Raw genomic sequence first — 12,563 nt, forward strand, 5'->3', positions numbered from 1 at the left:
GTGTCCACTGTGACAAGTTTTGGCATATGTTTGCACAAGTAAAAATCACTGCTACAATTAAAATAATTAACGTACTAATTATTGCCAAAGTTTTCTTTTAATCTTTTGTAATCCTTCCTACCCATTTTTCAAAGTCTATGAATAATTTGCTATTAGAACCACTGATGGCCTTTCTGCCACTATAGATTTCTACGATTTTATATAAATTACTTTATATAACACATACTCATTTTTGTTTTCTTTCTTTCTCTCAAGTTAATTATTTTTAGACTTATTCATGTTGTAGCATTTATCTATGTACTTTTGGTTGTGATAAGTAACATAACCTTAACATCATATGGTTATACCAACTGCTGACAGATTCATAAATCAACATCAATTTTCCGTTTTCTGCTTGTCACAAATGTTAGTGTGAAATTTTGGGCTAGTGTATGAACATCTGCTTTACTTCTTTTGGGTTGATCTCAAAGAGTAGCGTGGTTGAGTCATGTGATAGCTCTGTGTTTAATTATAATCTTTAAGATAAGCTGTCAGCTCTTGTCTAAAGTGGTTGTATTCTTTTGCACTTCTAATGACAGGGAATGAGAATGCTAACTGGTGCAAATTCTTGCTAATATTTAATTTTAATTTTAGCCATTATAGTAAATACAGTAGTGGTACTTGATGTTGGTTTAGTTTGAAATTCCTAAATGATTAATGATATTCACCTTGGTGTGCTTATTTATTATTCTTTTATATTTCTGACATTTGTCAAATATTTTGCTCATCTGGAAATTATTTATTTTTCTAATTTCATTTTAAAATATATTTATATATCTTTTAAAAATTTTATTATTTTTATATCTTTATTGGGGATTAATGTTTTACAGTCGATAGTAAATACAATAGTTTGTATATGCATAACATTTCTCAGTTTTACACATAACAATAAAACCCCCACTAGGTCCTCTGCCAGGAATTTTTATATTTTATATGATTTTTTATTTTATATAAATTTTTATATTTGCCAGAAATACTTTTTATTTCATATATAAAAATATTTAGTTAGGGGACCAGGCAGTAGTGCACTGGGTTAATTGCACATGGTTCAAAGTGCAAAGACGGGCATAAGAATCCTAGTTTGAGGGAGTCGGGCTGTAGCACAGCGGGTTAAGCGCAGGTGGCGCAAAGCACAAGGACCGGCATAAGGATCCCGGTTCGAACCCCGGCTCCCCACCTGCAGAGGAGTCGCTTCACAGGCGGTGAAGCAGGTCTGCAGGTGTCTTTCTCTCCTCCTCTCTGTCTTCCCCTCCTCTCTTCATTTCTCTCTGTCCTATCCAACAACAACAACAACAATAATAACTACAACAATAAAACAACAAGGGCAACAAAAGGGAATAAATAAATAAAATTAATATTTTTAAAAAAAAGAATCCTAGTTTGAGCCCTAGGCTCCCCACCTGCAGGGGGGTCACTTAATGGGCAATGAAGTAGGTCTGCAGGTGTCTGTCTTTTGCTCCCCTTCTGTCTTCCTGTCCTCTCTCGATTTGTCTCTGTCCTATCCAACAACAACAACAGCAATAACAAGAATAGCAACAAGGGCAACAAAAGGGAAAAATAGCCTCTGGGAGCAGTGGATTCGTAGTGCAGCCACAGAGCCTCAGCAATAAATAACCAAATATATGTGCTGTAACTATTGTTTGTTCAGCGATAGTATGGCTTTTCAGTTTCTAACACTGTATTCTGAAGAAGTATTTAATTTTGGTAAATTGCAATTAATCAATTTGTGCTCTGTATGGCTTATATTTTTATATTGTTTCTACGAAATGTTTTCATAACTCAGTGTCACAAAAAAGAGATGGTGTGTGGGTTTGTGACTTGAACTTAGCCCTACATTTATTTTAAAAATATTCATTTAGGGATGGTGAAATAGCTCACATGGGTACTATGCTGCTCTGCCATGTTATTGACCCAGGTTCAAGCCTTCTCCCCACACCACTGAAAGAAGTTTTGGTACTGTGGTCTCTTCTTCTTCTAGCGTTTGCCCTTCTTCCGTAGCCAGTCAACAGCGTCAGGTTGAGCCTGATGTAAAGTTTCGAGACCTCCTTTGAATCTGGAGAGGTGGCAGTCGTTGACTATGTGGGTCTTTTACTCTCTCTCTCTCTGCCCTCTGACTTCTTTATAGCTCTTTTAAAAATTCATTTATTTTTAATTGGCAATAAAGTACCTGTGGTCTATTTTGAGTCAGATGCTTAAGCTTTGGAAAATTAATTATTTATTTTTCCAAGTAAATGTCCAGTTGTTCTAGTAAAATTTATGGGCAAACCAAACCAAAACAAAAAACCATCTTCTATGACATTTTGTTTTCACCTTTGTGTACAGTTAGCTGTGTATTTGTGAATGACTCTTTTTCTAAACTTTATGCTCTGTCACATTGCTTGATATTTTTTCCCAATGGTATACTGTTTTGATTACTGTAACTTTGAAGTTATTCTTTGAAATAAGAAAATTGGCATTTCTGTAATACCCTTCTTCAAAAATGTTTTGGCTACTTTAGGGCCTTCCTTTGTATTTCCATATGAATCTCAGATTTTGACAATTTCTCCCATAAGACCTGCTGTAACCTACTAGATTGTAGTGATTGTCAGATCAATATGGTAAAATTGTCTTGTTAGCAAATATGAAGCTTCTGACTTAGGAATATAATATGGCTCTCCACTTACTTAGCTCTTTGATTTTTGTAAGGCCATATTAGATAAAGTGTCTTTAACACAATTTATGATTTTCATTGCAATATACATATTTTAATTAAATTTCTCTCCCCCCCCTCTTTTACCTCCAGGCTTACTACTGAGGCGTGGTGCCTGCACAATGAATCCACTATGCCCATTAGCATTTATTTATTTGATAAAACAAAGAGAAACTAAGAAAGGAAGATAGAGAGGGAGAAAGACAGATACCTGTAGACTTGCTTTCACCACCCCGAAGATTTCGTCCTGCAGATGGCAAATGGGGTGGGGTGGGGTGTTGAGCTTGGGTGTTTGTGCATGGTAAAGTGTGCACTTCACCACATGCACCAACATTCAGCCTCCTAAATTCATTTTCTTAAAAATGATGCTCATGTTCTTTGATGAAAACCAGTGCTACTTATCCTAATTGGATTACCTGAGAATTAAGCAAATAGAAAAATAATATTAAATCTAAGTAAACAGTTACTTGCTGAGATTCATTTTATTTTTTAAACCATAATTAGCGTCTCTAAAATTTCTAAAGATAAACTTACACCAAAGTGAACATTTTAAATTATATTACTGTGTTTTGAAACCATAGAAAGAGAGAATTGTTTTCTCACTAGGCAGGGCAGTACATTTTACTTTAATAATCCATGTAGCATTGGGTCTGCAAGATACCTTACCTGGATAGTGTGTTTGCTTTTCAATGCAGATGACCCAGGCTGGATCTAGAACATCACCAGATTGAGGGAAGTTTCAATGCTCTTTTTCCTTTGTCTCTCTCTGTATTTTTAAAGTTGCTCTTGGGGCCTGGTGGTGGCACACCTAGTAAAGTGCCCATGTTACAATGCACAATGACCCAGGTTCTGGCCACCAGTCCCCACTTGCAGTGAGAAAGCTTTTTGAGTGGTGAAGTAGTGCTGCGGGTCTCCACCCCCCACCCCAGTCTCCCCTTACTCTCTTGATTTCTGGCTGTCTCAATCTAATAGATAACTTAAAAAAAAAAAGTTGCTCTGGAGTGGCGAAGCCCTGGCCACTAAACAAAAACAAAAACAACAAATATATGTAGAATAAAGAAGTTATGGGATATATACTTTGTGGAATACTACTCTTCAACCAAAAAAAAAAAAAAGAAAGATGGTTTTGCGTTCTTTGGGATACAACAGATGGGACTGCAGGTGATGATGCTTAGTGAAATAAGAGGTCAAAGATAACCACCAGAATTTAAAAAAAAAAAAATTATTTATAAAATGGAAATGTTGACAAGACCATAGGATAAGAGGGGTACAATTCCACACAATTCCCACCACCAGAACTCTGTATACCTTCCCCTCCCTTGAAAGTTTTCCTATTCTTCATCCCTCTGGAAGTATGGACCCAGGATCATTCTGTAATTGCTTCCCTGCTGAACATGGCCATTAACAGGTTGATCCATACTCCCAGCCTGTTTCTCTCTTTTCCTTAGTGGGGCAGGTCAGGTTCCAGGACACACTGATGGGGTCATCTCCTCAAGGAAGTCAAGTTGCCATCATGGTAGCATCTAAAACTTGGTGGCTGAAAAAGAGTTAAGATATAAAGCAGAACAAATTGTTGACTAATCATGAACCTAAAGGCAAGAATATTGCAGATGAAGATTTGGGGGTCTCTGTTTTGGAAAAATAGCTAGTAGGTCTATTTTAGAACTACCAGAAACTTTAACTAGGGTATTTCTGGAGAACTGAAACACATGAACTTGCAAACAAAACAAAATGAGAAGAGTGTTAAATAGCACATTTTGTTATAACTAAGATAGTTATTATTGGGTGAATAAAAGATTAGAATGTTGGTGATGGGTGTGATGTGGATATCCTGTAATATTACAAAGTTGTAAACCACTATTTATCACAGAGTAAAAAAAGCTTGACAAAAACTGCTCTAATTAAATCCACATAGCACTAAAAATGTCTTTCTTATATTGGATGTTAAGTGCTACAATTAAGAAAAACACTAGGTTTGGGAAAGGAGTAGGTTAAACAAAGAAGTAAAAGTATGAGAACATTTGCCTACTATAGAACCCTAAAGGCTAGGAATTTTTGCTAGTGGTAGTTCTAAGCCTTGGTTGTATGTAATTATCATCTGGAGATTACAAAAGATCCAGACAGAAAGAATCAGAATAATTGACTGAACTATCTATAACTTTTTGCAATTTTCCTAATTAGTTCCAGTGTTTATGCAGGATGGAAAACCTGTATGGTAGCATGCCAGTAAGTGCCATGGGAGTATGAGGATTATAGAAACGGTGGTGGTGATGGTAGATACAGACAAAATTCAGACAGATTAGCAATGTCTGCCCAGGATGGTGGAATATTTGAACCAGAATGTTAAAACTGTTCAATATTTATTATCTTGAAGAAAGGTCAAAGTTCCCACTCACCTTTTCATTTAAAATAGTCATGTATTTCTGCATTAAGTGTTCTTCCGGTTTTCAAGCTATAATATGATCTTTTCGTAGAACTAAAGACATCAAGTGTATATTTCAAGAGTATGTTTTACTATAGAAATATGGAGCCTTCTTGAAGCAATTTAACACAGATACTGCCTATAAATGCTTCCAGATAGGAGAGTCATAAAGACGTCTTTGGGACGATACGATTTCAAACTGTAATAATACAGAGAATTCATTTGTATGTGTAAATAAAAATAAAATACAGGAGAAAATTTGTAATGTGAATCAATTCTTTCAATTATTTCTCCACTATTTTTTTTTCTGGGGCCTCAAAACACTTAAGAGCAAACGTCTATCCGGTGGATAACATTTTCTGCCTGCTAAACTGTTTCCTAACACTGGCCTTGCCACCATCCTGAAGACATTACCTGAGAAAAATGTGTGGGGCCTGGCTGGTAGATAGATGTAGAGATTCAAGACTTTCAGCTTGTTTAGGAGAAGCGTGAAACTGGGAAAAACTTGTTTCCTGTCTTGCTTAATTCAAGGAAAGGAATAGGAGAGGGTGTGGAGATTATTTCATAAAAAGGTACACTGAGGAAGCCTTGGGGAAAGGGCATTTTTTCTTCAACCGATAAGTACAATTTCTTGTGTCTCCCACTACTCCACCTCCTGTTTGATCCCCACTCCCCGCCCCAAGCCTGCCCCTTCAAAGAGAGCTGGGCCCGCAGCCCTTGTGGGCGGAGTAGCCTCTCCAGCCAAGTTTGGGACTCAGCTGCGCGCAGAGTTTAGAGGCATTAATTTAGCGCCCGGGACTCCAGGAGACCAAATTGGCATTTGCACCGCTCAGCGTGCCCTGTTGCAGGAATCTGTCTCGGCCCCAACTCACCGCGGGAATCCTGTAAAACTTTGTCGGTGTTGGGTGGGAGGCCGCTGGACCATCTGGGGTCCTCCCGCCTCCTTCCTCTCCCTTTTCCTCGGGCAGAGCTGACTGTGGACGGCGCGCTTCTCCGGTGCGTCTCGGGAATGGAGCAGCCACCGGGTGGCGTCGGGGACCTTGGCGGCCGGCCCCACCTGGCCCCGGCGCTGGTGGCTGCGGTCCCTCCACCCGCGGGCCCCGCACTGCCGGTTCCTCCGGGGATAGCTGTCCCTCCAACTTTCCTGCGCCCCCCCAGCCTCTTTCTCCGGGCAGCCGCCGCCGCGGCCGCCACTGCTGGGAGCGAAGGCTGCCAGCCGGCTCCCGGGCTGGAGAGGGCGGTGGGCACTGTGGGCTGCGGGTACCCGCGGACGCCCAAGTGCGCCCGGTGTCGCAACCACGGGGTCGTGTCGGTGCTGAAGGGCCACAAGCGCTTCTGCCGCTGGCGAGACTGTGCATGTGCCAAGTGCACCCTGATCGCTGAGCGCCAGCGCGTCATGGCTGCCCAGGTGGCGCTGCGCAGGCAGCAGGCCCAGGAGGAGAGCGAGGCCCGCGGGCTGCAGAGGCTCCTGTTCTCCGGGGCCGCGGGGCCCTGTGCTAGGGCGCTGGGAGGTGGCAGCCGGGTGGAGAACTCCCAGCCTCCTGCAGCCTCGGTGACAGCACTGGGGCTGAGCACCTTGAGACCAGCTAGTGGTCTGACGACGACCCCTGTTTTCGAATTTTTCCAGCAGGATTATAAAAAAGACAAACCAGGTGAGTTGACCTTTAATTTCTTCTTTGCAAAAAAAAAAAAAAAAAGGAGAGAAAAGTTTGTTGTTGGTTGTTGTACACAAGTTGTTGAAGATACGGCATTTTTTTTACATACTTGGTATGTCCGGGGAGTAAATTTAGTGAAATATAAGTGATATGAAGTGGTGGATCATTGATCTTTACCTGTCGAACATCATTAGAAAAAGATGTATTTCATTTTAAAGTTAGAAATACTATATAGTATGTATTTTTTTTCAGTAACACTTTTTGTGGTCATGCGTTTGACGTAACTTTTTTTTTTTCTCACAGACGGTTAAATCACACCCACATTTTAATTTTTAAAATGCACTGTAGAGATGTTTGTAAAATTTTGCACCTCTCCTTGAGAAAGGATTGCGAATTATGACTGCAAATCACAGCTTTTGGCAGTATATTTGTTGTTGTTGCATTCCTAAATTTTATAGAAATTTGTCTTACAGAAATACTGAGCACTCTATTTGTCAGTTTACTCTTTTAATAGAACCAGAACACTTATGTTCTGAGAAACTGCTCTGCAGTGAAAATTTGATGAAGACTTACTTTAGCCATGTGCACTTGAGAAGGGCATGATGTTCCCACAGAAGATAGGATAAGATACTAAAACATTGCATGAGTGGTCCAGAAGAGCGACTCCTGCTGAGAATGGAGCAGTGCTGTGACTTTCTCTGTGCCAGTAGAAGACTTCAACTGGGTAGTGAGTGAGAAGTTCAGTGAGAGTTTTGATTTTGCTCTGCACTCTTTTGAACTATAAAGCCAGGCTCAGTGGGACAAGCTCACTGATGGTTGGGATATGTGTGTGTGGGAGAGGGGGTACCCTTTAACACCAGCAGGAAGACACTGTCAGACTTTCTTTAAAAAAATTTTTTTTTATTATCTTTAGTTATTGGATAGGGACAGCCAGAAATCAAGAGGGAAGAGGTGATAGAGAGGTAGAGAGACAGAAAGACACCTGCAGCACTGCTTCACCATTCGCAAAGTTTTCTCCCTACAGATGGGGACCAGAGGTTCAAACCCGGGTCCTTAAGCATTGTAATATGTGCGCTCAACCAGGTGTGCCACCACCCGGCCCCCAGAATTTCTTCTATAATCCCTTTCCCTTAAAATTTTTAAGCATTTTACACATTGCCATCAGTCCCAACATTTTGTCACTCTCCAAAAATGTAGGAAGTTCTAGTATTTGAAGTTACAACTGTTCTTAGTGGGAAGAAATTTAGGTTTTCACATTTGTAAGATCACTGATAAAGATTTTAAATTCCTTATCCAGGAGGTGGCTCAGTGAATAAGGCATTGGACTCTCAAGCATGAGGTCCTAAGTTCAGTCCCCAGCAGCACATGTATCAGAGTGATGTCTCTCTCTCACACTCTCTTTCTCTCCCCCCATCTTCTTCATGAATAAATAAATTTTAAAAACTATGCTTAATATTGGGACTTTTGTTTTCAATATTGGGACATTTTCTTTTTTTGCTAACTTTATCTCAAATTAACTTATCCTGCTAATTTATATTTCTATTTCACCTTTCCACATGACCTACTAGCAGTGAAAATATCATTTTAGTAGTTTTGTATAAATTCAAGATAGATTATATCATTTGCAATTGTACAATGATACAATAAGGTATTAATTGGAAAACTTCCCTGAATTGTGAAAATTGTTGATTTAACACATCACAGGCTGTACCTTTGATTTTAAAAAAGAAAGAAAACTAGCTCTGCATTTAAATAAGGTATTATTTTGTGTTCAATATGCAATGTTTTTTTTCTTTTTCTTACATATTCTAGTTTAACCCAGTAGACAAAATTGACTTGAAACATTTCTCATGAAAAATCAAAGTGGACTGAAAAGTAAAGCAGTTAAACAAAACTTATAAAGAGTAGTACAAGTTAGAATTATATAAAGTAAACTTGCAGTGAGATTTGACTGACATTGATTTATGTGATTTTTTTTAAGGGGAATGAGGTTGCCAGGGTATCCTGTTTTTGTAGGAGCAATTATTTTATTGTTTGCCTCAGTTAACCCCCTATTAGAACAAGCTGGTTTTTGAAAGGCTGCTTTCATATCTTTTCTAAACTGAGAGTCTCCTCTTACACATTATCTATGAGCTTTGTAGTAAGATAGTCTGTTTAATTTACTCATTCATTAGACAAAGACTGACAGTAATTTAGAGGCGAATAAGATTTCCAATACACAATAGAACCTTGTACTCAAAAGAAGGAGAATGATGTGTATACAAAACTACATGACATAATATTTAACAATTAAAAAAAAAGTAAAGAAAGAAAAAGAGTTACAAGAGCTGAGAGACAAATAAATGATGTAAGCAAGAGCACATTATTTTAAAGACACTTTATCTTTTAGACACTATTATGCAATCAGAACTACATTATATTACATAGTACTCCATAATCACAATGTAATAACAAAAATATGTTGTGCATAAGTTGCTGTGGATATGAAATTTTTATACTAGACACCTTCAGGAGAGTAGATTTAGTGAATCATAATCATAAATAATAGGGGATGGTGGACCATTGCCAATTTATCTTCACTTGTCAGACTTCATTAGAAAAGATATATTGTTTTATTTAAAGTTAGAAATGCTGTGGTGTCTATAATTTTGCAAGTACAACAATGAATTCATCATGTATTTGACATAACATTTTTATCTCTCAAACTGTTAAATTGCACCCACATTTTAATTTTAAAATAAACTATAGATTTTTTTTGGTAAAATTTAGTATTCCTCCTTGAGAAAGCATAAGGTTATTACAAATTGTGTGTGCAAATCAAACTTGTGGCAACATTTATTTTCTTGCATTCATAAATTTTTAGAAAAATGTTTAATAGAAATACTCTGAGTATTTGTCCTTCTTAATGGAAATATAGACAATGTATGTCCATAGAGTTAGAAAATGTATGCCAAAATAAAGATTATTTATCATATATATGTGTTTATTATTTTTCTGGCATTAAGTTGACAAAATATATTAAAGATACTACTTTAAGTGATATTCATATACTCAGTAGACTGAGATAGAAAGTTAGATTTTTTTCTTAGAAAAATTTTCTTGACTGTTGTATCAGAGAAGTCATGACACATTTTTGCATAGAAAAATAGTCTTTTTTTTTTGACAAACCAATAGTAATTTAACTGTGACTTGGAATGCATGTCTGATATGTTGTTTTTTATGACTCTTGGAAAAATCATAATACAGATTGCTATATTGCATTTGTGTGGTTAATTTTATTTTAGAAACAATTTGATTATAAATTCTTTTCCTGAAGTTTCCTGTGGATTCCTAAAAAGAGGCCAGATTTCATATACAATTATGGGCAGTACCAACTCTGTATTGTCTTTCACATAAAATATATGATTTGGTTAAACAGCAGTCATCATTGCTTTACATTTTGAAATAAAATTAATGACTTACTTGGTTTTTCCTGTAACTCAGGTAATTATTTGGTAATTATCTTGTATCCAGATTTTTTTATATAGTTTCTTAGTGATCAGTTTTGTATTATGGCAAGTTATCCCTTTATTTGATTCTCTTTTACTTTTCTTCCCTAGAACAAAAAGAACGTAAATGTCACTCATACCAGAACAGTCAAGAACAGGTCTCCAAATCTTATCATCTTACTCTGAGATCATCTCCTGACTCTAATGATGTCACTGGAAAACAAAGCTTTAAGTCATATGTATCCGGAAACTCAAAGAAGGATGATAATAATATTTTTTCTCCTCACCCTGAGGAACAGTCAGGAGGTGAAGAGAGTCCCAGATCTTTATCATCTTCTGACTTGGAATCAGGAAATGAAAGTGAGTGGACCAAAGACTTCACTGCTACCAGAGGCAAACTTCCCACAGTATTCTCAAGATCCAGAGATCCACTTGACATTCTTACCAAGATTTTCCCTAATGACAGGCGTAGCTGGCTGGAAGGCATTCTAGAGTTCTGCAAAGGAGATGTGGTTCAAGCCATTGAACAGGTCCTTAATGGAAAGGAACACAGACCAGGAACCAGGGACCTAGCAAGCTCAGGAGAATTGGAAAATACAACTTTTCAGAGAACTTCAAATTTTAGTTTAGCTGGAATTGGTTTTGGAACTCTAGGGAATAAGTCAGCATTTTCTCCTCTTCAGACCACTTCTGCTGCTTATAGAAGTGAATCAAACTTCTATAGCTTAAATCCTAGACTAGGTCTCCATCCACTAAGGTTGGCATATTCTTCTGCAGGAAGAGGGTTATCTGGTTTCATGTCTCCCTACCTGACTCCTGGGTTAGTACCAACATTACCTTTTCGACCAGCTTTGGATTATGCCTTTTCAGGCATTATTAGGGATTCTTCCTACTTTCCCTGCAAAGATTTAGTAGCTGGTGGAAGACTGTATTCCCGGCCAAATCAAGACAGTCTATAATGTATTTGTCTATTCTCCGTTTCTGAAATATTTCTGGAGGAATGTAATACAACCCCTTCACCCACACCTACATACACATCTGCTACTCTGTCCAGTATATTGAGTTGCCAGGAAAGTCTTGATGCATTTTTGCATATTAAAACATAAAAAGAAAGTGTGATGACTTTTCTGACAACCGAATATGTGGGTTATTAAACATTCCTTAAAATGTTATATTTTGTTTTACAAACAACATAATAGACTTGAGATCTGAAGACTATTTTAGCATTTGTTAAAGAATGAATTATTTGAACATTATGTCTTAAATAAAGCTATTTCTAGAAGTATTTTTACTTTAGTGACTTTCCCTTGAAATATCTGTAAAAGATATCTTAATAGTGTAATTGTTTTTATTTTATTGAAAAGTTGGAGTTTATAGTTGTCAAACATATTTTTAAATGCATAGAAATCCAGAACAATATATAATGAACCAAAAGAAAGAACTGAGAATTGAAGTAATTCTAAATAGTGATTTTAAATATTTCTTTACCTTTTGTTCTTTGTTTTCAGGAAAGAAAAAAATGTTATTAAAATATGTTTAAAATATTTTTCCCATATGAGTGATATAAGGAAACTTTTAAGAAATTTGAATTTCTTACTGGATGTTTTATTTTTATTGGTATTTGTGATAACAAGTTTAATTAATAAAACATTTGTCTAATGCAACACTGTTGATTATATAATGGCCTATCAAATGCTCTCAGAAAATGAAACTGTGCCATCTCCTGGCTACTATCACTTATTGCACTGCAGTTCTGGACAACTTGAGGAGTTAGAAAAAATGGGTTTCCTAAAAGCCTACACTGCTGATTTCTTGAAATAATCACTTTGGATTGTGCTACCTGGAAAGTTTCATGTCATATGCTGAATGTTTATCATGGGAGAGAATTTTCGTCTTTAGATGTCCTATGCCTGTATCTGGGGAAATATATTTCCCCATATGTTGGAACAAAAAAATGACAGCTACTTCAAAAGTAAATGTAATTCAGAATATTTCAAATAGCTTCTCCGATAATACCAATTGACTCTAAATTGGTGCTCAATGCAATCAGGAGAGTTATAAGATTTCCCACAGGGAGAATTACCATTAAGTTTTAGATGTTTTCTTGAGAGTTGAAAAATACTTTTCTCCATCTGGAGCTTTTGAAAGCTATTTTAGTCAGTAGAAAGTCCCTGAAGAAACTGCTTACAAAACAGTTTTATGATGTGTCTCTTTATGTCATCATTTTTTTAAAATACTAGATTTTTTATTATCCCAATTTATTTATTGGG

At 37.1% G+C, this 12,563-nt stretch overlaps 1 protein-coding gene across 1 annotated transcript; it reads left to right on the forward strand.

Moving 5' to 3' along the window:
- The first annotated feature begins 5,919 nt into the window (after positions 1 to 5,919).
- DMRTA1 (DMRT like family A1) lies at positions 5,920 to 11,846 on the forward strand. The gene is made up of 2 exons (XM_007533115.2): positions 5,920 to 6,802; positions 10,405 to 11,846. Exons 1-2 carry the CDS (start codon positions 6,160 to 6,162, stop codon positions 11,250 to 11,252), a joined length of 1,491 nt encoding a protein of 496 aa, XP_007533177.1. The 5' UTR covers positions 5,920 to 6,159; the 3' UTR covers positions 11,253 to 11,846.
- The last annotated feature ends 717 nt before the right edge of the window (positions 11,847 to 12,563 follow it).

This window comes from Erinaceus europaeus, chromosome 10 (assembly GCF_950295315.1).
Source record: "Erinaceus europaeus chromosome 10, mEriEur2.1, whole genome shotgun sequence".
Taxonomy (NCBI): domain Eukaryota; kingdom Metazoa; phylum Chordata; class Mammalia; order Eulipotyphla; family Erinaceidae; genus Erinaceus; species Erinaceus europaeus.